The 27,885-nt window shown below is 45.8% G+C and overlaps 1 protein-coding gene across 9 annotated transcripts in view; it reads left to right on the forward strand.

Annotated features, from left to right (window-relative positions):
• The window catches only part of Svil (Supervillin), a 136,443-nt gene that overhangs the window by 74,968 nt on the left and 33,590 nt on the right, over positions 1 to 27,885 (forward strand). For 4 of the 9 annotated variants that reach the window (XM_033385219.1, XM_033385217.1, XM_033385218.1 and 1 more), the window contains 8 exons: positions 2,486 to 2,964; positions 7,037 to 7,558; positions 7,814 to 8,271; positions 8,341 to 8,440; positions 8,980 to 10,663; positions 16,419 to 17,077; positions 18,094 to 18,201; positions 22,699 to 23,197. In XM_033385219.1, coding sequence (XP_033241110.1) covers positions 2,486 to 2,964; positions 7,037 to 7,558; positions 7,814 to 8,271; positions 8,341 to 8,440; positions 8,980 to 10,663; positions 16,419 to 17,077; positions 18,094 to 18,201; positions 22,699 to 23,197 — 4,509 coding nt within the window. Of the gene's footprint in view, positions 1 to 2,485; positions 2,965 to 7,036; positions 7,559 to 7,813; positions 8,272 to 8,340; positions 8,441 to 8,979; positions 10,664 to 12,995; positions 13,015 to 16,418; positions 17,078 to 18,093; positions 18,202 to 20,426; positions 20,446 to 20,523; positions 22,151 to 22,698; positions 23,198 to 23,768; positions 24,236 to 27,885 lie in introns of those variants that run through there. The other 5 variants (XM_033385222.1, XM_033385221.1, XM_033385220.1 and 2 more) reach the window with 5 other exon arrangements.

Consider the following 27,885-nt stretch of genomic DNA (forward strand, 5'->3'; position numbering starts at 1 on the left):
GAGCCTCTGCAGCAGCAGTAAAAAGAAAACTGCATTCAATGTAGAATTCTGTTCACCGAACGAAGAGACAAATTTGAATATGCCACAAATTAAGTCTTGGAATTTATCAAACGATACACCACCGATGGTGCCACAGCGTTGGCTCGACGGTGGTGGTGTGGTGTGGTGTGGTGTCAACACCGTCATCCGATGATCACCTGCTGTGCAGAGTGCTGCCTCCTCGATGGCCATTTATTTTACGAGGCAGCCAGTCGGTGGGCCCCGTCTGTCTGTTGCCTCCTGGCCCAGATTGTCCCTCTCTCTCTCCCTCTCTCTCTCTCTTTCTATCTAGTTTCTAGTCCTGATTTCGCTTTCTTTCAGCAGCAGCAGCAGCTGTGGCGTCTGCAGACTCCCAAAACCCAAAAAAAAAAAAAAAAAACCATAAAAAAGTATCTACAAAACTGGTTAAACGGCGACCGCGACTCTCATGTCGCATCATCACTTTTCCTTTTTCTGTGTGCAAGTTTTTCCTTGCGACAACGGGTTGGAAAGTTCTCGGCGATCATCATCATCATCATCGTTTAGCGGCTGCAGCGTAGTTCCTCTCAATTTATATAAATTTATGGAAATTTCCATGTGCCAGAATAAAGAGAATCTCGGAAGCTTCGCTCAAGCAAAATGATTAACGCCCAGAACTAAAGACGCGGGGCATACCCAAAAAATGCTCTACCCTGAGAGTTAATTGGAAAAGATCTCTTAGATCGGGCTAACATTTGTGCCAATTATCGCGACAAGCTCCCAGACGGCTACGTCTTTAATTGGCCGGGATTTTGTTGGCCCAGAGGTGATGTCAGAAATTCCAGACAGCCTCCTTTTGGTTTCGTTTGGGATAATCCCTTGACCCACTTCCTTCGGGTTCGGATCTGTCACTCCTTCGGGAGGCATTTCCTTATATTTACTTCGGCCATAATCATGCCCTACCTCTACAAGGGCATATGCATGCCAAAAAGATATTGTATCTTTGTGTCTGTCGCACTGTGGCTGTGGCTGTGACTGTGGCTGTGACTGTCGCCTGTGTCTACGTCTCGTGCCATCATAAAGTACACAAAGCAAAAAGTGACATTGATGCGTCGCGACATTTAAATGTTGCCGCTGCCGCTGCCACTGCCGCTGCTGTCTACCTGACAAACGGACAGCAGAACGAATGGACAGATGAATGTGCATACGTACGGACAGATAGATAGACACAACGGACAGCTAAACGTACGGAAAGATGGATGGATGGATGGCTGGATAGCTGGATAGGTGGACAGACGGCGGAGTCGGCCGTGTATTGCGCGCTTGATTGAATGTCGCTGCGCCAGCGACAGACAAGCTGCAAAATATTTCACTCTCTCGCTAAGCAGAGTGCAATGTCAGATGCGATGCCAGATGAGGAAGCGGACAGAGCGGCGGCCCAGAGTCTGCTCTGCTGAATGGATATCTTTTACATGGCAAAAGTGTCTTTGAGATACATTAGGCCTACACTGGGAGAAAATATAGTAAAAGATACATTATTTCTAGGATACTATCCATAGAGTATCTTTGAGCTACATGGCCTAAAAATGTATCTTTGAGCTAGAAAACACAAGCAAAGGATTTAGATATATTTTCTTTATACAAAAATTGTATCTTTTAGCTGAAAAATCAACCAAGCGATGCATTTTTCCTGCAGATACTTTTCTTTTTTAATGGAAAATGGCACATATTTTGTGCGCAGTGTAGAATCTGCTGCCTTTTGCGCATGCGTGCAATCTATAACAATAAAAAACTTGTTACGCTTTGTTCTTTGAGAAAGATACAACAAGCAAAGTATCTGTCAGATACAGAGATACTCCACAGTACTCTCACAGATGCGACGGCGGCGACTACCTGGTGCCGCCACGGTGCCACGGTGCCACCAACCCAACAGATGTGCGAATTTCGAGATACTTTTTTTCGCCTCGTCTCGTTTTCGGGTTTCGTTTTCGGTTTTTGAGTGATTTCTGTGTTTCTGTGTGTTTCGCTTGCGAGTGACTTTGTTGCTGGAATTTACCTTTGCCTTTGCCTTAACGCTTACGCTTACCTTTCCGTTTGGTCTCTTTGTATCTCAAAGATACCCAAAACGAAAAACAACAACAACAGCGAACGAAGCAGCGCTCAAAGTCGTGTATCTCTGTATCTGTATCCGTATCTGTATCTGTCTGTGTCTGCTGGGTTTCTACTGTGTTTGCTGGAGTGCCCCTCGGCAGTTGTTGAGCGTGTCTGCTGAGTGCCGCATCTAGCGGATCCACCAAAAGTATCTCGCGCTAACGAAAAGATACAGAATATTTACATTTACCGCCTGCCGCGTGTGTGCCGCTCTCTTCCGTGTAACTAATTTTTTTTTTTCTTTTCTGATTAACTGAAATGGATACAAACGCTTCTTGTTTCTTGCCACTGAACGAACTAATGTGCCTCCCTCTCGCCCTCCTCCGCCCTTCTGCAGATTCATAACGCGCACCACACGCTCCCACAGTCGCCAGGGATCCACTGGTGGCCATCACTCATCGCCACCGCCACCGTTGCCGCTGCTATCCTCCGCCTCCGCGGGCGCCATCGGAACCACCGCCGCCGCTGGCTACCACAGCGACTCCTCCTACAGTTCGCCCTCTCCCACCAGGCGTCGGAACAAACCCTCGATCGGAGCCCTGTCCACGGACCCGCAGTCCTCGGCGAATGGCAATAGTTCTGCTTATGAAACGGCAGCCACCACTGTGATGACACACGGACCAGCAGTGAAGGCGCCTCCTCCTCAGCATCGTGATCAGCAGCAGCAGCCGCCGCCGCCGCTTGCCCCCGTTGAAGTTCCTAAGGTGGAGCCCAAGCCTCAACCTACAACCGAGACGTCCATCATCGCCGCCACAGCCACAGCCCCAGCCCCAGCCACAGCCCCAGCAGTCGCAGTCGCATCTGTCGGCAACTCAGGTGAGTCGACAACTCCTTCAGTGGCATGCAACGACATGTCCCTGTCTGTCTCGCTCTCTCTCTCTCTCTCTCTCTCTCGTCATCTCTATCTCTCTGTTTGTGTTGTTTGTGTGTCGTGTTGCCTGTTTCACGTTTCAAGTTTCCATTGTCCTTGTGTTGTGTCCTTGATGTCCTTCCGTTCATTGTGAGCGTTCGTCCTTGCTGCTCTCTGATCTGCGCTTCCTCCTCAGATGCGAATGATGCTTCTGCCTAACACTCTTCATCGAGATACAACTCTTTTTCGCTTCTGACTAACACTCGCGCCTTGAGATACATCTCTTCCAAAAACTATATGGCTTATACTCACATGCTACCCGTAGACTCCGCTGCTCTCTTGCTGCTTCTAGTGCTTTATTCATTCATCTTTTAGGTTCATTCAATCGATACTCTTGAAGAACTACCTCTCCTTTAGGCGTTTAGGCGTTTGCCATTCATCTTTTTGAATCTTTGAGAGCTTTGAGGATCGTTTTGTGGATATTTTGATCAGTTTAGGATACCTCTTTTAGTGCTTTACTTTGAGCTCTATCGCGACGATCCGCCTTCTATGGCTCGCTTAGGAGCTCCTAAGGAGATCATACAGAGATCTCTCGAAGATCGCCCTTGATCTGCTATTCCTTCTCCTTCTCCTTCCTTCCTTATTTTGAGGATTCCTGCTTCAATTGTTACCCGAGTAGGTCCTCCATCGATCTACGCAATTCCCTGAACCCTTTTAGTAGATCATTTAATGATGATTCTCCTCGCAGATTCCATTTCTTTTGTACATGAGAAGGGTATTCCATGCCCCTGCTTGTGCAATTACCTCTTTCTATTGTTTTTCATTAGATCATCAAGTGATCTGCAGCGTAGGAGTATTCCCTTCAAGAAAGGTCTTACCCCTTCATTCTTTCGATTCCCAAACTCTTGGAAGATCTTCGTTTTGCAGTTACCCTTTCAGTTGATCTTTCTGGCTGTCTTTCTGCTGATCTTCCCATCAGGCGAGGGATCCTCTCAGGAATCCACATCCTGTTGCCTTGATCCCTTGATCACTTCGCGGTCTCTCACTTTCCCCCTCTACCTTCTACCCTTCTACGATTGTGAAGCCAATTACAATATCATTAATGGATTCTTGTTGTGGCCGCTAAAACTTTCCCACTAAAATGTGTTTGGTAATTAGCCCGCCCCATGCCACAGCGCGGCAGCCCTGAGCAGCACTCATTTCTGCACAGAAAATTAGTTGAACGAAAATACCGAAAAACTTCCATCATCAGAAGAGGGCCGAGAGACCCCAGAGTTTGTCTCGTTTTTACTTTTGCTTTTATTTTTGTTGTTGATGTTGTTGTTTCTTCTTATTTAGCGCTACACTTAAAAGCAATTTAAACGAAATTAGATTTTTGTCGGCTTGCCAATCAAGCGTCGAGTCGAGTCGAGTCGAAAACGTTTTCTAGACACAAAATGTTAATTTGTATCTGTATCTATGCTCTATGTCTATCGCTCGAAGAGACCTTCGGACATTTACTCGTAAATCCAATTGCAATTGAGACTCAAATCAATTTCAGACTCGAATCAATTTCCAAATCGCCTTTGGACTGTCAGAAAAACGTCTAAAAACTCAAAACACAAAAATTATATAAAATTTGCACAATTTTTAACGATATTATGACTTCGAATTTCTCAAGAGTTTTTGCTCCTTTTTTCTCTGTGTCTGTGTATAAATGAATAAAATTGTTTGTCATTAAATAAGATTGAGACCCCCAAACCCCAAACCCCAAACCGCCAAACGCCAAACCCAAGCAGAGACTTCACGCAACTTTTAGGCAAACGAAAGATGCCATAAAATTGCTAATAGACGAAGACTCCACAAATATCTACCCAAAAAAAAAGCAAAGCAAAGCAAAGCCCAAAACCCAAACAACAAACCCCATCGGATCCGGCGAGCGGTGTGTGCCCAATTTTTTGTTATTTTTTATTGCTTATCAATTCGGGATTTCATTCATTCATCGATCGTTGGATTCGTTTGAAATCAGGTTTATTATCAAGAAAAAGGTTTTCATAGATATTTTTGACAGACCCCAGACCCGGAGACTCTTCCTCTCCCTCTCCCTGTCTTTCTCTTTCTGCCTCCCTCGTAACGGGTGTTTGCATGGGTTGAGAAAGTCTTTCCATCCGAAACAGAGCTGCCCAAAAGATTGTGGGAATCGATCTACCAAGAAGCTGTCGAAGATCACTGACATAGATTCACCCATGGATTCCATGGATGATATGGTTATGGGAATGCCGTTGATCACAGAAAAACTGCGCAAAAAATATTTTAGGAATCTGAGGATCGAATGAGCTCTCGTTCATGCCTATTCGATCGCATTCAAAAGACAGGAATTAGCATTTTAATTATCGCATATTCGCTTCTAAATGCATTCGCTCTTCTATGACTGCCTCGGATCGTGGTTGAGGAGCTGCAGAGATCAATGGAGGATCGACTGGAGGGTGGAGTAGGGCGTTAGGGTTTAATCTCTTTCCAATTGAAATTCCACACACAGAACGAGCGATCTGTCCCATAAGTAAACACACAGCTTCTCTCCGATCGATGTTGGATGATCGATCTCTTGTTGAGATCTTTCATTTCCCTATCAATTGTTGTTTTCCAGGCCTTTTGTGTTCGTTGTTTCTTTTGTTTGTGGCTTGCGGTATTGATTTCAATATTTACCAATTTGGCAATTTCTGTTCATGGAATTAATTTGATTTTTGTTCGTGGAGGGGCAGCCCTCCCGGATGGCGGATCTAAAAGGCGAATGCTCTCGCCGAGTGCCCTGGAAAGTTTAGAGAGCGTTCAGTGATCTTTGACAGGCGGACAGGCAGACAGACGGACGGAATGGATGACAGACAGATGGCGACTGACAGACAGTCAGAAGGCAATGAACGGAGGACGGACGGGATGATCATTATTTGCTGGCCTGCTGCTGCTGCTGGTAAAAGATGATTCGCTTAAATTTCGCGGCGCCCTCTCTTCTGTCTCTCTGTCTTTCGGTCTTTGGAGATTACGAAAGCGTTTTCGTTCGTTGGATTACATAAGCCCCAAAAAACACAACGAAACGATGGGATGGGATGGGGATGGGCGGTTCAACTGAGGTTGCTTTCACATGAGTGTAGATTCTTGTTATTCTTGCGATTCTTGGGATCGAGATGTGCGAAATTCCATAGAAAATATTTCCATTGCCCTCTGGGTACGGCGGGGACATTCCCATGTGATTCTTGTTTGTTTTTGCTGAATGAAATTCAATCTTTCAGCAATATTTTTGGCATTAAATCTAATAGGTTTTGCTCCAGCATTTCATGATCATTTGTATGGCTTTATTTTTGAGAAATTATTCGTAATCATTGTCAGAGTTCCTCTCATATATCATCATCAAATGTTTTGCTAATGAAGCTTTGATCACCTCTCCGTCTCACGAGGCCCTCAGGCCCCAAACCTATCGACCAGAAATGATAGATTTCTTTTGGTTTTAATGCTTTTCTTTTGTCACACAAAACTTTCGCAAGTATGTATTTCCCATCACTTTTTCCACTTTTTCTCTCGTCGATCATCGATTAATTTCCGAAACTCGAACACAGGCCTTTGATGAGGGTTTTACGATGTCTTTTTCCATAGCTAGACACAAATTCGATTTAAATCGAATAGCCATAAGAGAAAATATCGATTTTGTGTTGTGTTTTCCCGCATTTAAGTTCCTGCTTTTTCTTCGTTTAAATCAAAGTTTTTCATGCTTGAAACTCGGGGATAGGATACCCTTTCAAAGGGTATCTTCCATTGAAGCGATCTTCAGGCTTGTACGAACTTTTTGGCCCCTAAAAGACAGCTTTTCTTTCGGTTTTTTTCCCCCTGTAATTTCTTGTCATCGATCAATCTTTTTGGATATCAAGCATTATGCAATCGAAAATACAACAGCAACAGCAACAACAACAACAACAACAACAACAAGAAATCCCACATGCTTTAATGTCTCCACGCATTTACCCCCTCAAAAAAACACATGCAACATGCAACATGCAGCAGCAGCAGCAGCAGCAGCAACAGCAACAACAAGCAGCAGCCGCAACAGCAGGGGAAAAGCTCCCACCAAATGCAGCCTTAATTGCGCCTACATACACAACAACAACTGTAACTGCAACTGCAACTGCAACTGCCACTGCAGCAAAGGCCAGTGCCACAGCAACAGCAACAGCAACAACAACACTAATCTGCAACTGCCACAGAAACGAGGCAACAACACCACGCCCATGCCGCCCCTAGCTAATGCCAACAAAGCGCCGTTAATTGTGCTGAAAGCAGCGGCAGCGACAACAACGACAGGAGGAGGTGCCACAGCTGTTGCCCCCGCCTCCGCCTCCGCCTCTGCCACGAGTTCTCCGATTAAACGTCGCAAGAATCCCCCCACGATTTCCCCTTTGAGCTTGGGCTTGGGCTTGGAGGCGGCCGGCGGCGGTGGCGGCAGCTGCTGCTCTTCGTCCACATCCACATCGCCCCAATCCTCGCCAGCGGTGCGTCAAACCAAAGCCAGTCGCCTGCGTGCCGCAGCGCTCGGTGAGTGTCTCTCCCTCCATCTCTCTCTTTCTCTCTCTCTTTGGTTATCTCTATGCCACACACCTGACATCAGATTGGTTCAAGGGTTTATATTTCTTCAAAAATGTATCTAACACCCTTCTGCTATCCATCGTTCCGTGTTCTTTGTGTGTGTGTGTGTGTGTACAACGAATGTAAGCCAAAGCTCCTTTTCATCACATTTCCAATTGTCTCCCCTTCCGCACACAAATCTCCCCCTGGCCGCCCCCCCCGCAGACAAAAAGAAGGAAGAGGAGCACCAGCGCCAGCGCTATAGTTCGCCCTGTTCCCCAAGGAACACGGGCGGTGCAGCAGCCGGTGGTCGCTCGCCAAGTCGTCGCCTCAGCAGCTCCGAGATTTCACCAAAGTCTACCGTCATCTGTGGCTTCAACTCGGAGCCAGCAGCGACTGGAGTGGCTGGAGCAGCAGGACAGTCCAAGCAGCGATCCTCGTCCCAACCGGCGGACACGCCACCCACACAGCGAAAACAGAACCTGGTGGCCGTCGGCAGTGGCCTCTCCATGAAGCAGAACCTCAGCGAACTGCACTTTACGGCCTCGTCCGATTGCACCCTCAAGATGCGGCCACGCAGCAGCACACTGTGCACCGAGCAGACGGACACGCAGAACGGGGCACGCGATCATCTGAATCTGGCCAACTTGCAGCTGAGTCCCGTGCAAAAGCACAAGCGAACGGTGAGTGCTCGGCGAAGAGATCTATGTGGCATGCCCCAGAAACTAATCTTTCGTTTCCCCCTCCTTCAGCCGGAGAGCTCCCCCCGTCGTCTGGGAGATCGCGATAAGTCGGCGAAACGTAAATCAAATTTGAACCGTTCATTGACAGAGGAAGCCACCAAGGATGGCGGTAAGTGGAGTGGCACACACAAACGGATGGATGGATGCAGCCACAGATGAGGCAGCAGCAGCGGCAGCGGATGGGAGGCAGCATCATTGAGCAGGGCATCCAAATTTGGGTTTTGTTTTGCCTTCAAGCTTGAATGCATCGAATGGAACTGCAGAAAGGTTTCCAGTTTCCACGCGATAGACACGACCTCTTGGCAGCCGTCAGTCAATCTTCGAACGTCATGGGGCATCAACCACACCGCGGTTGCTCCTTGCAACACTTCCATTTCCATCATTTCGTACTCCGCGAGGAGAGCTTTTCCTTAGCCTCCGCCTCCGCCACCGCCACCGCGTCCGCCTCCACCATTTCCATTCGAAAAACCTGTGTAAAATATGTCCAAGTCCGCCACCAAATGCTGTTGCCCCACCACCGTCCACCAATGCTGTTGTTGCCCCGCCACCGCTCACTGTTATGCACGTGTCCGCCCAAGTGTCCTGTGAAATTTGAGCCCCTTCGATGCCTTTCGAACCTGCCACTAATCCGCTGATCTTCTTTTGCAGATGAGGCAGACGCCTCGAATCGCCGCCGACGTCGTCGTGAACTGGGAATGGCACGTCCTTTGGTCCCTGGAGAGGATGACACCCTCAGGGATCTGCTCTCCCAGTCGCCGGTGAAGAGCTCCTGCAGCGAATCGACTGTGGCCTCGAGGTCGGAATCCTTGCGTCCACCGCCGTGCCCCTACCCTGGACTGCGCCATCCCGAGGTGGCTGTGCGCACGATGACGGCTGTGTTGCCTGCGCCACGACCACTGCATGCCCTGCAGCCGGCCGCGAAGACTGTTTCGCAGAAATTCAATGAGCGAACCCGTGCGGATCTCGCGGAGATTAAGAAGATTGTGGATCAATCGGAGGAGGTGCAGCAGCCGCAGCAGCCACAGCAGCAGCCAGAGGAGATGGCAAGCCAGAAAATGTCTGCTGCAGCGATTCTGCGACGCAAGAGCTCGGATGAGGCAGGAGTCACAGGAGGAGCAGCGGCCACCGGTGCACAGAGCTCTCCGCCGGCACCAAACCAGATTGTTTCCATTCTCAAGAAAAAGGAACAGGCCTTTGGGGACTGCAACTCGAGTGCGTCGAGCAACGCCTCCCCAGTGACGTTCTCCTCGAGCGTGATGGATCCACCGCTGGCGGGGACCGCCCGCAGCAAGCGTCAGGGGATCCTGAAGAAGCGCTCCAGCCTAGACGAGTCGCGCTACTACTCCCGGTCGCATTCCCCGGATGAGCGGAGCATACTGATCAAATCCGCGAGGCGGAACTCCCTCGAGGAAGCAGGCACGGGACTGAGTCCCGCCCAGAGCCATGGGATCCTGAAGCAGAGCAGCTACGACAGCAGCAAGAGCGACGGCTGCCCCTCGGCTACGGAGAGTCAGCCCCATAGCATCCTGAAGAAGAAGGACTCGCTGTCGACGCCCTCGGACGGGGGCTGCCACAAGCATGTGTCCATCTCGCAGGCCGTGACACTGGCAGCCGCTGAACTGGCGGCCCATCACGACGGCAGCTTCGGACTGGAGGATGCAGTAGGGGAGGGCGAGTGGCATGAAATCAGACCCATTCTGAAGCAGGAGAGCACCTCCAGCGAGGAGGCAGTTCGTCCCCCGAAGCCCATACTGAAGAAGAAGTCGTTTGGGGAGGCGGATGAGCACGAGGCGATTCGACCCATACTAAAGTCATCCCGCAAGAGCAGTCGCGAGGAGTTCGATCTGAGCGGCTTGGATCACGACGGAGGCACCGATTCGCCCATTCATCCCATACTGAAAACCGATTCGCCCTCCAAGCGGCGCTCCCTGGGCTCCTCCCACGACCAGGACTCCCCGAGCCTCCTAAAGCGTCGCACCCGCTCTCTGGAGCGCCAGGATGCCCCGCCCGTCATGGATTTGGCTGCAGCACTCGATGCCATCTCCACATCGCAGGCGGCAGCTGCTCCCGCCAGCAGCACCCCCGTCGACTTTGTCACCACTCCGGCGAGTATATCCGTGGCGGAGAGGATTAAGCGCATGGAGATGCTCGCGACACCGACCTCCCGCCTGGCGGGTGGCATCAACAGCAGCTGGGAGTCGCCGCTACAGCAAACACCAGAAGCTGAAGAGGGATGCCCTGTCCCGCGCCTGCTGAAGCCCAGTGTCCTGCGAAGGGATCTGCAGAGGGAGCGATACAAAACGCAGCCGGTTACGAGCGAGGAGAAGAGCTTGTAAGTCCAACAGATAGAATATTTCCGTGTGCGAATCTCTCCCTGTTTCTATATGTGTATCCGTAATCCCACATTGCGTATACGCATCGTGCGGCTGGCTGGCAGGCTGTCAAGCTGTCACACGATGTCACCGCTTCACGCTTCGATGGCCCAAAGAATTCCAGCAGCGGCATGGAATCATGGCTATTTTTGGTCCGAATGTGCGACATTCCTCCCTCTCTCTCTCGCTTTTCCCCGTGGCATGGAAATACTTTGAAAGTTGTGGAGTTATTGCCCCCTGATTCAGGGTCACACCGATACTCCCCTCTCTAGTCATTGCTTCTGTATAATTATATCTATATTTTGTTCTGCTCAATTGTGTTTTTGTGGCCACACATCGCTGACCCCTTAGATGATGATATGTTTTCCATATTTCCAGCGAAATGGCCAGCAAATTGCCACGAACTCTGTTTCTGTTTCCCCAAAACAAAACACAGCGAAGTCCCGCCAGGGCCTGGCCTCAATTCGTATTTGCCATCATATATTCATTTGCCGTAAATTCACTTTTCTTTGCTTATTCTGTTATTTTTTTATTACCTCTTACCTATTTTTTGTCACTTAAGCAGCTTATTGCTTGCCTAATTACCTGTGCAGGTACCCCCATCTCTCTCCCTCCCCCGCCCTCTGTGCAACAATTGAGGCCAACAAGAACACGCGAGTGCCCGCAAAAAATACAAATAAAAATCAAAATAAAGGTTAGTAATGGTTTGGTGATTAGAGAAGGTCGATTGGCTTACGAGGCAGGGCTAGGGGTAGGGGTATACGAGAGGGCGTTAGGAAAGGGGTACACGAGAGAGCAGTTCAGAGAGAATGCTGCAGAATACCAGAGGGCTCTGGAGAGTAAGAAAATAACCCAGGTTCCTCTATTTCCATTGATAGAATACTTTTCCACCTTGGATGTTCCTTTTGGTATTACATTGTGACATTCATACAGTTTTTAGACGATCAAGAAAGATGATTTCTCAGGCCTCGCTGCTATACAGGTTCTTTGAATGTGAAGATTGCCATTTTAAGATCATTCTTTAACGGAGAAACGACTTACTACCTTTTTATGTTAGATCTTTTTGAGTTCTGCTTCACTAGCACATAAACCATTTGAAGATTCATATTTTAATACACTTTAAGATTATCAAATCATAGGATTTTAGTCGATAGATCCTACCATTTCGATAATACATATGTATACTAAGTCCCGCGTTATGCAGCAGTGACCCTCTTGGATCTCTGGATCCATAAAAGATCTACCTCTCTTTCAGCCTAAGGTCTCAATTTAAGATAAGTTCCTTCCTGCCTATCATTCGCCACCTTTTAGTGGCTCTTCCTGCCCATCAGTCTCCAGCTATTAGCCCGACTGTCATTCAACAAATTCTCACCTCCGACGACTGTCAATTTCTGCGAATTTTGCAAAGGTTTGGCCGGCCAATGTCAAGCGTCGTAAACCTAGTTTTTAGCCACTAAAAGCATTTTAGAATCAGTCAAAAAAATACTAGAATAGACACCCCACCCGTCCGCCCTCCCCTTCCCCCCCTTAACTCTACAAAGTTCGCGTTTTAACTGTGTTTTTATGTCAGCATTTTATGTGCGCTGCTGTGCTCCACGAGTGAGTGTTCCATAGAGTTCTTCTTGTTGTTGTTTTTTGTTTTTTTTTCGGGGCTTTTGTTCCGCCTGGCACGGCACTCCCTTTCCTAAAAAAAAAAAGACCCACCGACAAGAACAGAACAATAAGTTCTTGTGGAATCCCTACCGCCCCCCCTGCCCTGCCCCTCCTATCCGTACCCTTCCGCAGTGCCTTTGTTTTTCACACTCTTCGCCGCCTGTCACATTTGCATTCAGCGAACGGTATTGTCAATATCTTTTCGCACACATTCGAGGCTTTGTGGCGTGTAATTTATGCTGCCCATATAGCCATACAGCCATACAGCCATATGCCCCATAGAACGAACAGAACCCCCCGCACAACAAAACACGGCACAAGCGTTGCTTGCATTTCAGTTGGTTGCAGCGCTCGAACGCGTTCAGAAGATACTCGTATCTGGGGGTTTGTGCCGTACTGTTCCGTTCCGTACTGTTCCGTTCTGTTCTGTTCTGTTGGGGGGTGTGCGTCATAACCATATATCTGTCCACACGAGCACCAGCGAGGGGCGGGGAGTACGAGCACTCTGTCGGGAAGCAATCACCGCCAATCACCTAGATTGAAGAGGACTCTAACCAAAACGAAAACATAAAAGGGTTTGTCCTTGGTCCTTGTGTTCCATGTTGTTGTTGCAGCGACGTCAGAGTAAAAAAATGTTTGAGGCGTATATCAGAAAACGGTAAATGGAAAAGCCCTCCTCCCCTTTACCACTCCACCAAATCGAAGGAAAAACTATCAAAAACTGTCAAAAATCAAACGAAAAACCTGTCAATAATTGCCGCCACTCGGACATTTTTTTGTGGTGTGCCAGAGAGAGAGAGAGATAGAGAGAGCGAATATTTGTGGTCCGATTAAATCGATATACTTGTCGTAGTGGCTGCCATGTTATGTCCAATTCAATGTTATGTATCTGTATCTTTCGTAATCTTTTGATAAGATAACCCGAACAATCGACAAAACTTAGTCAGCGGGGAAGACTTTAGCCCCGAACCCTATCACTATGTAGAATCTATCTAGAATACATTTTATGATTGCTTAAAATTGGCTAAGAATGCACGCTTCCAATAAATAGCCAAAGAAATGATTAGGCTGAAGGTTTTTAGGAGTTTTCAGTCTTATCTGTTCTTCGATCAAGTGAGGATTCACTCGTATAATTGTTGTACCGCTGAAGTATCTCAAAACCCATCGATACATCGAAACGAAGAAATTACTAATTTTTCCCAAATTTTCCAAAAGAATGTGCAATGGGATTTCTAATAACAATTCAAGTATCAGGGATCATCAGAAGTACTTCTTGATAGATAGCGGAAAGGCCCAAAGAGCCGCCTCAGTACAGATATAGCCATATTTTCCATAAGTGTTCTCGATTGAGAGTACAAAACCCCACAGTAGGATCATCAGAAGTGCCGTTGGACAGATAACTCTTCAAGGTTCTGAGAGTCAACGAGTAGACCTCCAATAGTTACCCTTTCTTCGAGGATCATTAACCCCAATGGCAGCACCCTTTGACATCATCTATCTATAGACATTACAGGCTCCATATATCTGCCAAAAATCGTACCATATTTTTCCATAAATAACTCTTCCATGTAGCACTTTTTCAACGTCAGTCGGTGGCCCATTCACAGAGCGAAATGTTCCTAAAAATAATATTCAAAAAAAGAGCAACAATGTTCTCCACACGAAGCGGCTTCTCCTCTCTTTTCTTGTTGAGAAAATAGCCAGAGCAAAAGAAAAATCAGAGAAAATCCACTAAAGAAAAGGAACGAAAATACCAGACCAAAATAAATATAAAGCGCAGCAATAAAAAGAAAACGAGGAAAACCTAAAGAAAAGGAAAAACAAAAGCTGAAAATAATTTAAATTTGCTAGCAGCGACGTCGACAGCGCCGTCGACTCTGCACCACTGTGCAGCACCACCCAACCAATCGCCGCACCACTCAACCGCTGGCCGGATCCGCCGGTCGCCTCTGCTCTGCCGCTCTGCTCTTCCGCTGCTGCGATCGTCAGCGGCAGCAGCGGCGTTGGCGGCGTCTCCCATTTGTTTTTACAATTTTTTCGCTCAGTCGCTCGCGATCGCTTTTTCAATTTTCACGTACGCCGCCGTCGAACACAGCGCCAAAATAAAAAAATATATATATTCTTTTTTTTTCTAACGGAAGAGAGAGAAAGAGTGAAGGAAATTGAGAATACAAAATAGTGATTGAAACAGGGAGAAAATTGTGAAAAAAAACATAATAAGTGATCCAATCACTAGCCAAAGAGTGTGCCAAACCCGTCTCAAATAAAGCTCCAATTCCTTGAAAACGCATCACAAAAGAGTGATTCTGGATAACTATAAAAAAAGATTAAAACTGATTGAATCCCTTCAAAAAAAAATCAGATTGTAAAGAGTGCTCCAAACGTATGTCACAAAAGAGCATAGATAGTGATTGAAGTTCTCCACCAAAGAGAGCATAAATAGTGATCAAATTTATCATCAAAAGAGAGTACTACTATTAAAGTAATCAAAGTGCTCATCAAAAAGAGAATAAATAGTGGAATGAATAGGTGGAAAAGAAATCGAAACTACCACTCATAACTGATAAAACAAAATCGCCGCGCGGTTCGGTTCGGTTCGGTTCGGTCTGGTCGGTTTCCTTATCAGGTGGAAGGTGGAAAGTGGAAGGTACGAGCAGAAGGAGAAGTAGAAGTAAGACCAAGAATGCAGAATGAAATGGTATATGTGCAGTCGTAGATTTGTGTGTAGGTCTGTGCAAAGAAAAACCACGTTCTCATACCATCAAAATGTCTTTGCCAGTTGCCGGTTGACGGTCAGAACCCATTCGAGCGACATTCCTCGCGACACTTACCGCGTGTTTTGTAAACTGGAAAGAGGTTCGGGGGAATATCTTTGAATATCAATGGAAATCACTGGATGAAATTGTATGGAAATGTTTAGCATGAAAATCACTGAATAAATTATGGAGTGGATATGTGTGCCATGAGAGTGGAAAATGGATGTGGAAATGGGAGATTTTTCGAGCATCTCTCTTTCGTAATGTGCTATTAATAAATTCCATGGAAATGTGCAGCCATTTTCAAGTGCCAAAATGTGAAAACCCGCTGTCAAGTGTGCAAAAATCTTTGTCATCATAAAAAGAAATAATTTGTGGAAAATATTATACAGATACAGATACAGATACGTGTTGGCGGCTAAAAGATACATAGATGTATTTTGTGGCTTACGTTTTTCCCTCATTTTCGTGATTAGATCATTCGCACAATCATCATTTGGTTTTTTGTTAGAATATCTGCAACTGTTGCCCCTAATCACGGGCCATAAATATTATTTTGAAATTATATTTCTCTTCCTTCCCTGTATTTGCTCTTTCGCCCATGAATCCTCTCTTCTGGGCACTCTTTTTGGTTGGTTTCTCTCTGGCCCCTCTCTTCTGTCTCTGCTCTCTTTTTCATTTGAAAATCCAATTAGCTTGGTTTTTCTATTTATTTTAGTTGTTTATTTATAGTTTTCCCTCTGCCTTCCTTCATTCGCATCGCCTGGAAAATGCAAACAAATATTGGAATTGGGAAAAACTTGAACAAGTTGTAGGTGAAACGACTAAAAATAGCAGGGAATGCGGTAGGAAAAATGCAGAATATATGTGGCATCGGTGGCATCTGTGGCAATGTGGAGTGTGGCAAGACACTGGAGATTATCTTGTGAAATTTTTTAATTTCTTTAGCGGCTCTTCTGGTTTGTGTGCGTCTTTGCACCTTATCATCAATTCAATTACCTTTCACTGCTGGCTTTTCCCTGGCTAATTCTTGGGGCCATCGCTGAGCGCATAAACTTTTACCTTCACTTCACTTCACTTCGGTTCGGTTAGGTTGATGGGAAGAGAGCCCCCTCGAGGGGCTGAGAGGTTTCACCGCCATCCCACCGCTATGGCCGTAATTAACTTGACCAAAATTGCCCATAATTATGGCCAAAATGCTGTTCGCGAGCATTGTTCGCAGTCGGAGAGATTCACACAATACTTATGCCGTTTGCTATTTGTTATTTGTTATGTAAATGTTTTCAACGATTCCACTCTTTTGCAGCTTTAAAGCCAACTCCACGTCCTTTGACATCTCGTCGTCGGGCACGTCGGCCTTCAAGCCCACCAAGCCGCTGGACATTCGCTTGGGCCACGCCCAACAGCAGCAGCCACTGATATCCCCGATAACCGGACAACCACTGAGCCACGTGCCAGCACCACTGCTGCTCTCCTCATCGACTAATTCGGGGGCAGGAGCCTCGTTCCGTTTGGCCCGCAGCTCCACGCAGCCCCTGCAATCTCCACGCGTCGTCCACTTGGCCGCACAGGGTGGTGCCACTGCGTCAGCCTCGTCACCAGTTCTGCTGGCACGCCAGCATTCCATCAACGACAGCGTCAATCTCAGCGAACAGCTGACCCTCTCCGTGGGCACGGACAGTGAGCACATCTTCGAGATGTCCGGACTGGAGGAGGACTCGGCCATACAGTCGCTGAGCGACGAAGTATCCGCCTCCGCCTCTGCATCCGCCTCTGCATCTGCATCTGCCACCGCAACCGCAACGCCAGCCAGTGGCTTGGCACGCAGCAACAGTGTTCGGGCCAGGGCCAATATGTTCCAGCAATTGCAGCAGGAACAGTCGCGCAACCGTCGGAGTGAAGTAACAGCAGCAGCATCATCATCCTCATTGTCATCAGGAGATCAGTCAACGCCACGTGCAACGGGTGAGTACTCCAACCCCTCGTAGACGAGAGGAGCAGAGGGCTGTATCATCATCAAGTGGGCTGCCAGAAATTAGCATGAAGCAATAAAACAAATGAGGAGACCGCTACGTTGGCCAGCCCGGGCCAGGCCAGGCCAGGCCACTGTGCGAACTTTGTTGTGGCCCATGAGGCAACGGCAACGGCAACGAACCATAGCAAGAAGGCCAAGACCACAGAAACCAGAAGCCAAAAGCCAGAATGGGATAACAGTAGAGTAGATAAAACTAGAGTAGAGTAGAGTAGAGTCTTTCGGACTGACCAGGGGCTTAACAGAGGTGGGTTTCAAGGGACCTCCCCACTACATAGAACTCTGTTATATTCCTTATTTAAAGACCACGATGGCAAGTGCTGGGGGGGTGTCGCTTTCAATAGCTCTGGATAGCAGAAAAAACAGAGCTCCATTAGCCATATACTTATTGGGGAGAGTGCCCCTCTAATGTCCACCTCTGGGCTCTATCGGTCTATGACACCTTTATTTTGTGAGTGTTTTTTGCCAGATGTGTGTTGCCATTTGTTGTTGTTTTTGTTCCGTTTTGTTGGCAAGCCTCTCATGGTTGTTGGCCAAGTTAATAAGCTGTAAAATGTGTGTCACTTGCCTTGCCACACACACCGCACACCACCACCACAGCACCACACTCACCTGTCGCTTGTCGCGGCGCCTCTCTGGCAATCCAGCGGCTAATTGGAGCTCGCGTGGCTAGCTGATTGTGCAACAACAGGCCCAGACGGGATGGGGGGATGGGGGTGCCACACTCGAGATTAGCAGTAGGCCTGGGCCTGCTGCCCCGATCGAAAAGTAGCCATTGAATGTTATGTCAATCATAGCACAGCAGTTATAGTATAGTCAGATCTACAGCCCGGAATATATATAGCAAAAATATAACAAACAATGGAAATAAATTTCAAGATAAAGCTGAAAATCCTTGCAAATCCAATCTGGGAAAAGAATGTTTTAGATTATGTTTCAAATATTTCAGGGGCCAACCAGCGACAGCCATCGCCTGGAAACACCACCAATCCTGTGGACATATCGCAGCCAAACGATGATCCAATGTCGCCAAACAATACACAAGATGCAGAATTTGGTAAGTTCCCCCTGGGGATTGGATTGGTCCGATCTGGAGGAGGAGATGGGGAACCCCAAAGCATAGTTCTGCGGGTATCCGAAGACTCGGGTTCTCAGGTTCTCTGTCTCCTCTTTTCATTTGTGCAACACCTTGTACCTTGCCCCTCATTTGTTTGCCTCCGAAATCTTATCGTTTTTGATTGCACGAAAAAGCTCATGTTTTTTGGAATGAAAAATCACATATACATATATATATATATATTTATTGTTCTTGTTGTTGTTGTTGCTTAATGTTGTCTTGTGTTGTTGTTGTTGTTTTTTTTTTTAATACCATAATTTGATTGGCGCGCCCGCGAGACTAATTTTAATGATTGACTGGAAACAAATTTTGAGCGAACCGCAGAAATTGCGAAAATTGCGCAATTGCCACACAAGAGGAAAGAAAGAAGAGAAACGGCAGCCGAAAGGAGAATCGCAAAAAAGCAATTTTCCATGGTTTTCCATGCATGTGCATCCATCATACATACAATTTTCCATTGCATTTTCCTTCAATTTTCTTTCATTTTCATTTATATTTACATTTTCATTATTTCTGCCCGTTTTTTGTTTTTGTTTTTTTTTTTTTTAACAAATGAATTAACTTCTTGTTATAATTGTTGCTGTTGCCGGTTGCCGTTGCCGTTTGCTCTGGTTTTTTTTTTGTTGTTGCTGCCGCATGAGAAAATTATTAACAAGTGTTTTAATTTAATTTGTTTTTTTTATATAATTTATGATTCGCGTTTTTCTTTGCCACATTTCCACATATTTTCCCGATGCGATACCTGCCACCGTTTGCGGCGCGGTGCGGCACGGTTCGGGGGGAGGGGGGGGAGTCTTTAGTGAACTTAATTAAGCGTTCATAATTTGTACGGCATTTTACTTACAACATTTTTGTGGACTCCTCCTTTTCGGAGTCGGAATCCAAGGGGGAAGTCTTCCTTCCCCTCCTCCTTGGCGTTACACTGACACACTTGTGGAATGCTGTTAACCTCCTTTTTGCTCCATCCACCGATCGGTTATCGGTTATCGGCTATCAGCTATCGGCTAACGGCCATCGGTTGGGTGGGGTTTGTTTTACGACCGCAGATTGGGGCGCCTCTCCCCTGATGACAATGGGAGTGGGCGACGACCTAGCGCTCCTTCTTTGTCGGCTCGTGTCGTAAAATTTCATGATTGATAAGGTGGGAGTAACGTTGACCTTGGTGGCATAGACAAAAGTACACAAGAAAAAGAAAGAATTTACTGGATGTTTTTTTTATAATATTTGTGGCAATATTTCATCCCATTGGATCAGATACTAAAGGCCACTTTCTATACTTTAAGAGCTCTTTGGGAGCTACCGTAGGTTTGGAAATATTCCAGATTCAATGGAAATTTATTTCCAAGAATATTCTGAAATACAGAAAAATGATTGATGATTCTTTAGTTGATTATTTTTAGTTATTTTCCACATCCATAGGCTTTTTATCTATTTTCGCAATTACCATTTCTCGGTAATTAAAAGCAGGTTTTTCCATATAATGCTCTCGATATTTTGCATGTTTCGCATTGCTTTCATTCTTTGAGAGCATTGCAGTCCCTAGAGAGACTCCCCAGCATCCAATCTGGATCAACACAATTTCGCTCAACAGCTTGTTGTTGTATCAATCATGCCACACATTCCGCAAAGAAAGTTCATATCAATTGAAGAACAACTATCGAAAGTTTGCAAATGAAAATGAAAACTATCAAAGAGATACTCGTACGTATTTATAGGTGCTGTACTCTATGGTGGCTAGACAGTGGACAAAAGAGCAAAGTAAATTATAGAAATTGCCATATAAATGCCACAGACAGACGCAACTTTCTATGGGGGTGGCAGAAATCTTTTGTGATTGCTGGGTCTTTAGTCTAGTGGTTGATAAAGATACGACCAGCGGCAGCCACAAATGTGTGCGATATCCGTATAAAAAAGAGAGGAAAAATACACACATGTTATCGGCAAAAGCAACAGCAACGGCAACGGGCAGCAGAAGCAGCAACATTTTGTGTCGAGACTTGAGTGGGCGCCGCTTGCCCCAAAGTTGGATAAAAACTCAATGCGCACATCGTCTTTGACTTTTGTAAGTCGCCGCGAGTTGAGGCGCAACCACGAAGCGGCAGTCAGCAGTCAGCAGCCAGCAACAACAACTACAACTACAATAAATATATCCATACATTAAAGATTAAAGAGCAAATGAGATGCGTAAGATCCATCATCACAGACTAGAAAAACTAACATCTAATCCCCAAAAAAAAACCCTATATGTGTCTTCGATCGCAGAACCCTCGTCGTTGTCGCTGGCCGAACGCCTGGCCTTCTTCAGCAGCCTGTGCGATGGCAGTGCGGGCAGCGCCAGCGGTGGCGGCCGGTACCGCAGTCGCACCAGCAGCTACTCGCGCAGTCCGCCCACTGATCGCACGCCGCGGAACAGCAGCTCCAGCTTGACGCCCACGCGCATGGAGTGCTCGCCCATACCGTACGACCAGGATCAGCAGCAGCAGCAGCAACAGCCGTCTAGTCTAACGCTGGAGATCATCATGGAGCCGGAGCCGGAGCCAGACCCAGAGACATCGTCGTCGTCGTCGCAGCAACACAATGGCTTCCACGTGCTGACCCGCTCGGCCACGGAGCCGTGCACCAACAACGCCAGCACCGCCGCCACCACACCGACGTCCTTGAGGAGCGTGCGCATGCGCACGGTGGGCAAACTGGTCCTGCCAGACACATTCCGGGGCGGAGATCGCAACAACAACAACAAGAGTGGGACCGCCAGCGTCAACAGGAACAGCTATGCGGCAGCGGAGCATCTGAAGATCGTGGAGGCAGTGCAAATACCAGTGACCGTCCGCGCCATTGGCAAGATCAAGTCGCCCTTCATCGAACAGCAGCATCACTCCACACCCACGGTGGCGGCCACAGTGAAGCCTGTGAAGTACGACTACAAGCAGGCAAATGGAGCAGGCGGCGACAGTGGCTCAGACTCCGGGAAGGAGAACTGCGCCTCCAATCAGCAGCAGCAGCAGCAGCCGCCTCAGGTCGAGGATGTGCCCCTCCAGAAGATGGTGGAGATGCGAAAAAAGATATCGCTACTGGTCCAGGGCCAGTCCCAGGAGAAGCAGTCGTCAGCACAGCCCGTTAATCGGCGTCACACCACCGAAATCACCAGCTCCTCGATGGGTGCTATGCGAGCCCCCAGCGTGGATGACCGTTATGCCAAGTACTTTGGCGTCGAGGAGACTTTCAAGTCCATAACGACCGTGATCAAGACGCCGTCGATGCCGACACGGATTGTGACCAAGGTGGAGGCCACCAACGAGCATGTGCGTCAGCCGGGGACGACACTGCTTACGCAGAAGCGTCGCGAGATGCTGAAGCGCACGCGTCCCATATCCCTGGAAGCCTACTCGAGCGGCACCATCAGTCCCACAGCGATGCCCAGTCCGAAGAGAGCCCATTCGCCCAGCAATCGGGCAAAGGCCATTATCTCCAACTTCGAGGACATTGAGGTCACATCCCAAGAGCTAAATGCCGCCGGCAAGGACTTCAAACGTCTGTGCGTGGAGATATTGGACTGAAAAATTGTTACATTTTGGCCAAGAATTCAAAATTATTCCAATTTTTCTCCGATCCCCATTTTCCTTTTTTTTTTTGGCTTTCTTCATGTGTGTGTGCGTGTATGCGTGTGTGCGTGTGTGGATTGTAGCGCCTCAGTGTGATAGATGCGCTAGGTCCCCCGCCCCCCCAGCCCCCCTTCCCCACAAAAAAAAATCCAACTATTTGCTGTGTAGAAATTTTGTTTTTAATGTAAGAAACTCACACCAACCCTTTGGATAAACGAAACGAAACTTAAACAAATGTCAAACGAAAACGAAATATATTATCAATAAAAAAAAAAATGTTAACGATAGGAAAATGTATTTAGTCCCCCCTCCCCCGGAGGCAGTACCGTTTTATTTGCAGCAGCCCATAAATACCATAAATATCTACCATCTACCAGTTAAAGGTTATTATCGATCGATGAAAGCTGCAAACAATTTTTTTTTTTTTTTATAATAAATTTAAAAGCGAATTGTACCTTAAATGGCATTATATTATATTATATTATATTCGATTATATGGTTATGAATTACATTTACTATTATGATTATTATTATTATTATTATTATTATTGTATGTAATATTTAATTGATTGAAGTTGTTAAACCAAGAAAATAAATCCAAGAATTGTGCTAAAGAAAAGAATAACCAGAGAGAGAGAGAACATACTAAATCCTGACGGAGTAAGTACTAAGAAAACCTGCGCTTGTGGAATGTGCATGACTTAACTTTTGCCTGCCTTTCTTTTAAATGGAATGATTTGCTAAAATTATCCTTTTTTCAATGGGCACATACATCCTTTTCCAATATTTCGAAAGCCAAATCCGAAACTGATTTCCGACTCCTTTCGTTTCGCAGGCAAACAACCCTCCGAACCATTAAAGGGCATCCTCAAGAGCAAGCCCCTGCCTGGGCCCATGGGTCGTGGCCTCATGCCCGTGGATCTCAATGCAGAGCTGAAGAATCGCCTGAAACGCTCCACCCATGCCACCGTCTCGAATCTGCGCAAGTCGGCGACCACAGCAGATGCCACACGTGGCGATGAAGTGGACAATCCGCAGAGGAATCTCGCCCAGATACTGCGGAATGTGTCCAAGGAGAACGCCGCCACCACCACCGGTGCCCCAAAGCACGATGATGCCGTGAATCTGGTGAGGAATCTCGCCACACTGGGGCAGCCTCGGGCGGCCTCGGCTGGCGAGGATGTGGCGGCCGGGAATTGTGCCTCGGCATCGGAGGGCGAGAGCTCTGGGGGTCGCGAAATCGAGGCGATTATCAAGAACAGTGCTGTGGCACGTCGTCGTCGCCAGCAGCAGCAGCAGCAACAGCAGCAGCAGCAGCCACAGCCGCCAGATGGGTGAGTCCATGTCCATCATCATCATCACCCGCTACAATTGCCCCGTGCTGTGCGCTGTGTGTTCGTGCATTAACCAATTACTAAACCCCTCTCCCCAACAAAATAAAAAAACCCTCCCCCACCCCCCCCCCCCCAAAGAGCCCAAGAGATTTGTAAGTGGGATTGAGCCCGACCCGTTTTTGTGGATCATGGTTTATATATGAATATATTTGTATACACATAACGTTTAGACAGACAGCGTCTCATACATGCATCAAATGTGTGTGCTTCTCAAGACTGGTTCCAATACGAAACTAAAAACATTTACAATTAATTGATAATGCAAATAAAACAACAACAACAAAAAACGGATAAAACTTTTACATTTTAAAGAATAGTTAGAGACAACGTTCATTTTTGTAAATGTTCTGGCATTTTCCACACATACAACCACACCCACACACACACACACACACACTTTTGTGTTCGTTTTGTGCGAAACTTTTGGCTTTTGATTAAACAGAATTTTCCACCATAAATTTCCCCATGCACTCGAAAATGAAAACGAAATCGAAATCGAAATCCAAAACAGTTTCCTAGTCAAAGTGAAGCCGATAGCCAGGAGCTATTATTGGCCACTTAGGCAGCTGCCACACCAACAGCAACAGCAAAAGCAACAACAACAACAACTACTACGAGTACGAGTACAACCCCAACAACAACAACAACAACAACAACTCCAACAGCAACAACCAGAACAGCTACAGCAACCGAAATTGCTGCAACCGAAACATTTTTACAACAACTTTGTTCAACAGAAACACTTTGTATAAAATAACTATATCTATCGAATAGAAATTAAGTTCAAATCTGCATTGCTTACAGCCGTTTTTTGAGCAAACACTAATATACTACCTATATATTACAAATATATACTATATATTTTATTGAAAATTTGTTCAAAACCGAATATTATATATGCCACACCATATATTTTTACGAGATGCCAAAAAAAAGAGCACAGAAAAAAACCACAGAACAACCAACAAAAATTACAAATAAAACGAATAATTAATAAAGTTGAGAGAAATCCTATTTAACTGTAGTTTTGCTTGGCCACTAACTGTCGTTTGTCGCTAATTTAATAACAAATACTAAACGCATGTGCACATGTTTCATTCAAATTTGAATTTGAGTTCAAATTCAAGCGGTGTCCGTGCTCCATTTCGTATTCCCATGCTCAGTGGCGCCAATATCGTTGGGGTGTGTGTATTTTAGTACTACATATTTGACATTACATTTACATGTAACCCGCGTGGTTCTCAGTGGCGCCGTGCATGTGCGGTGGGGTGCTGTCGTACTACTACCAAATGTTGGGGAAACGGTGGGAAATAATGAATCACCGACACTTCAAGGTATTACTCTAGAAGGGTGTGGATTGAGTATCCAAAGCTAATGGAATTCATATAGGCCAGCATCTGCATACCATATCCAAGCTGGTATGGAAATTTCCATGTCCAGAATTTGGACAATATGCTAGTAACATTAGAGAGAATATCAAAATCGAGGAGTATGAATAATTCGTCGTTATATTTTCGGTATTATCTTTGGGATATTTTGTGATGGGATATCCTCTCTTCTTGGAGGGATTTTTCCTCGCCACAATGTCCCTTTTCAGCTCAACAATGTCCCTGCATTCCACACTCACATTCGTTTTCTTTCGTCTTATATTGCTGGCAACATTCACTTTGTATGGGCGAGACTCATGTGCCGTGAAATCTAGCAGCACTGCTCCTCAACATTTCACGGACTGAGCAACATTTTGCATACCCTGGGGAAATGGATGTTATAGGACTGAGAGAATGTTTGTCATCGAGTACACCAATAAAGGCCAAAACTAGTCAGTTTCTGTTTTAAAGGTATTTCAACGATATTTTGAATGTTGTGGTCTACTTAGAGAAACTAAGAATGGGTATCGGGATCGAGATATGTATATTTACAAGACTCTAATCATATGCATGAATATGTCTAAAACATAACAACTTGAGATAATTTCTATATAAATTACGTTTTAAAACAACTTAGAAAAACAGTCTTCATATATGTATTTTAGTTAGTCAGCATTATTCATCAGAATATGAAAATTTAGCAATAGAAACGATTACTCTCCTTCGTTTGTTGTGTTTAACCTTTTTCGGTAAAACCTGTTTTTTAGACAAAATCCAATAAAAGCAAGTATTTAAAATAAGCCAGTCAAGTAGAAAATTGATTAATTAATCGGATAAAACTATGGGGACATGGCTAAGGGTCCTGCCCAGCTAGTTGTATCAAACCGAATATCAAAATTGAGGAATATGGTTTCCAATCCCTGGCGGAAAATGATTAACCCATTGTAGACCAAAGGGGTATCTTAATATTCCACCGAAAATAATGAAATTTGTTTAATTTTAGCATAGTTCAGGTGAAAGATATCGTGGAAAGTTTGGTTGTCGGGAAAGAGGAAGGAGGAATCTACAAAACGAATACAAAAATAGTATTATTTTCGGCGGCTTAATTCAAGCGGTTGAGCTGTTTAAATAATTGAGGCTTCAGTGGGCTAAGTTCTTTTTTGTCATCGATCTATCGGAGCCTCCGATGCAACATCAAGCAAATCCAACAACAACAATCGGCAAACATTTTTCGACGGGCGCGCGCGTGTAGCGGACGCTTTCAAAGTTTTGTTTCGTATTTTCCATATGTGCTTGTGTTTGTGGTGTGTTTTGTTTACGCTGTAATATCGCGCGAATTTTTGTGCCGGTCGCAAAAATACTCGACAGCAGATTGTAAACTGAATTATGCAAATTGAGGAGGAGGCATGTCTTATTGATAAATTCGCCATTGCCTGAAGCTGCAGCTGCAGTCTCACAGCCTTCGCTTCCAATTATTCGAACAATTGCCGCCAATTGAAAGTGCAAGTGCAAATACAGAACACAGTGGCGAGATCAGCGGGGACTCTTGAGAAGCAGCTTGTAATATTGCAGCCATAAAAGGTTCGTAGAGATTATACATATTTATGACCATTGTCCACGGAAAGGTGTGTGGTAAAGAGGAGAAGAGAGGAGAGGAGAAGGGAAGTTCTCAAAGCAGTTTCATCTGCCTCTCTCTGTCTCCCTCCAGCGCGCACGCTTACCTGCTCTACTGCATTGCTGCGGAATTGCAAAGAGCAACAACAAAAAGCAAGCAGAATGAGCCGAAAAAAAACTGTAAATTGCTGTTTCGCTTCCATTGAAAGATTTTGCCGATTCTCCCTTCGTCTCTCATTTGTGCTCCCTCTGCGTTGTAGTTTTTGGTACAATTTTAATACCCTTAAGAGCGAGAGAGCGAGTACCGTGATTTTGGGTAGATATTTGCAACGCAGAGAAGTCCGACCGAATATTATTGATCAGCCTCAACAGGCGAGACGATCGTCGAAATCCACTTACTATCAAGAAGGGTATGCCAAAAGGTGTGCGGCCTCCGCATCTAGTTTTGTTCCCTCTCCTTTTTTGTTTTTTTTCGTGGTGTTGCTGGTTACTTGCACTTGCAGGGTCGCATAATACACGCTGTAGTCCGTCTCCCTCTGTCTGCCTGTCTGTCTCTAACAACTTTTATTTTCGTGTCCGACTCGCTTGAAGAGCAATTTCAAGCAGACTTTTGTTTGTTTAGCTGATTTTAATTATGAAGTATTTAAAAGTTTAAAAGTTGATTGTCTGTCCGAGTTCAAGGTCCCAGCATTCGAATCCACGGATTTAGGCCAGCATTTGCATAAGTTTTTAACAAATTCGAATCAAACACGTAAATCAATCAAATCCCAGACAACAATTCGAAGTAAGCTCCAGCCCTCCAGCAATTGCTTTGCAATTTTGTACAATAATTTGCTTATTATTTATATTATCAATCGTTTGTGGGCAGATTGCATAATAGCCCTGTAGCCAGGCCCGAGATATCTCGGGTACACTGCCTCGCCGAAATCCGCAATAAAATCCATAAAAACCAATGAATAAACAAAAGAAAATCAAAGCAAAGCAATGCCAATCCAATCCAACATTTTGCGGAGAATGCCTTTCGTTTTCAATGAATTTGCATAATATATTGCTCTCCTATTTGTTTCTTTTCTTTTCTTTCTTCTTCTTCTTCTCTATTGCCTTTTGGCTAATTTCCCGTGGCAGGGGCAAATAAAATTAGCTGGAAATTTGATTAACGAGCGAATGAGGAGCCAATTAAATGCAAACGAGTTAATCAGCATGCAAAATGGTACTCCACCCCCTCTGAGAGATCTTCATTTGGCATTCGCATTTCTTTCGGTGGAAATTAGCGTAATTAAATATTATTTTGAGGGGTATCAATTGCTTAATTAACCGGGAACTCCAGTAATGGATCAATGTAACTTGAGTCTCAATTACAATCCGCTTTCTTGGCAATGGAGATCCTCTGGCGCATTTACTCCGATGGGAAGTTGCAGATAAGGCAACCAAGAACTCTCCTTATTTACACTTCAATTTGGGGTCTATAAATTATATTCTTTGCTCTAAAATAGAGCCTGAAGTGCAAGCAGATAACGCATGCTGATTCCCCGATTTTAATGGTAAACAAAAACCCAAACCAGAAGAGATTGTCCATAAATAGTAGACAGACGCTCGAAGTGGCTGCTTATCGCTTTTGATTTTTATGATACTCGCAGTCGGAGTGGC

This window comes from Drosophila pseudoobscura, chromosome X (genome assembly GCF_009870125.1).
Source record: "Drosophila pseudoobscura strain MV-25-SWS-2005 chromosome X, UCI_Dpse_MV25, whole genome shotgun sequence".
Taxonomy (NCBI): Eukaryota; Metazoa; Arthropoda; class Insecta; order Diptera; family Drosophilidae; genus Drosophila; species Drosophila pseudoobscura.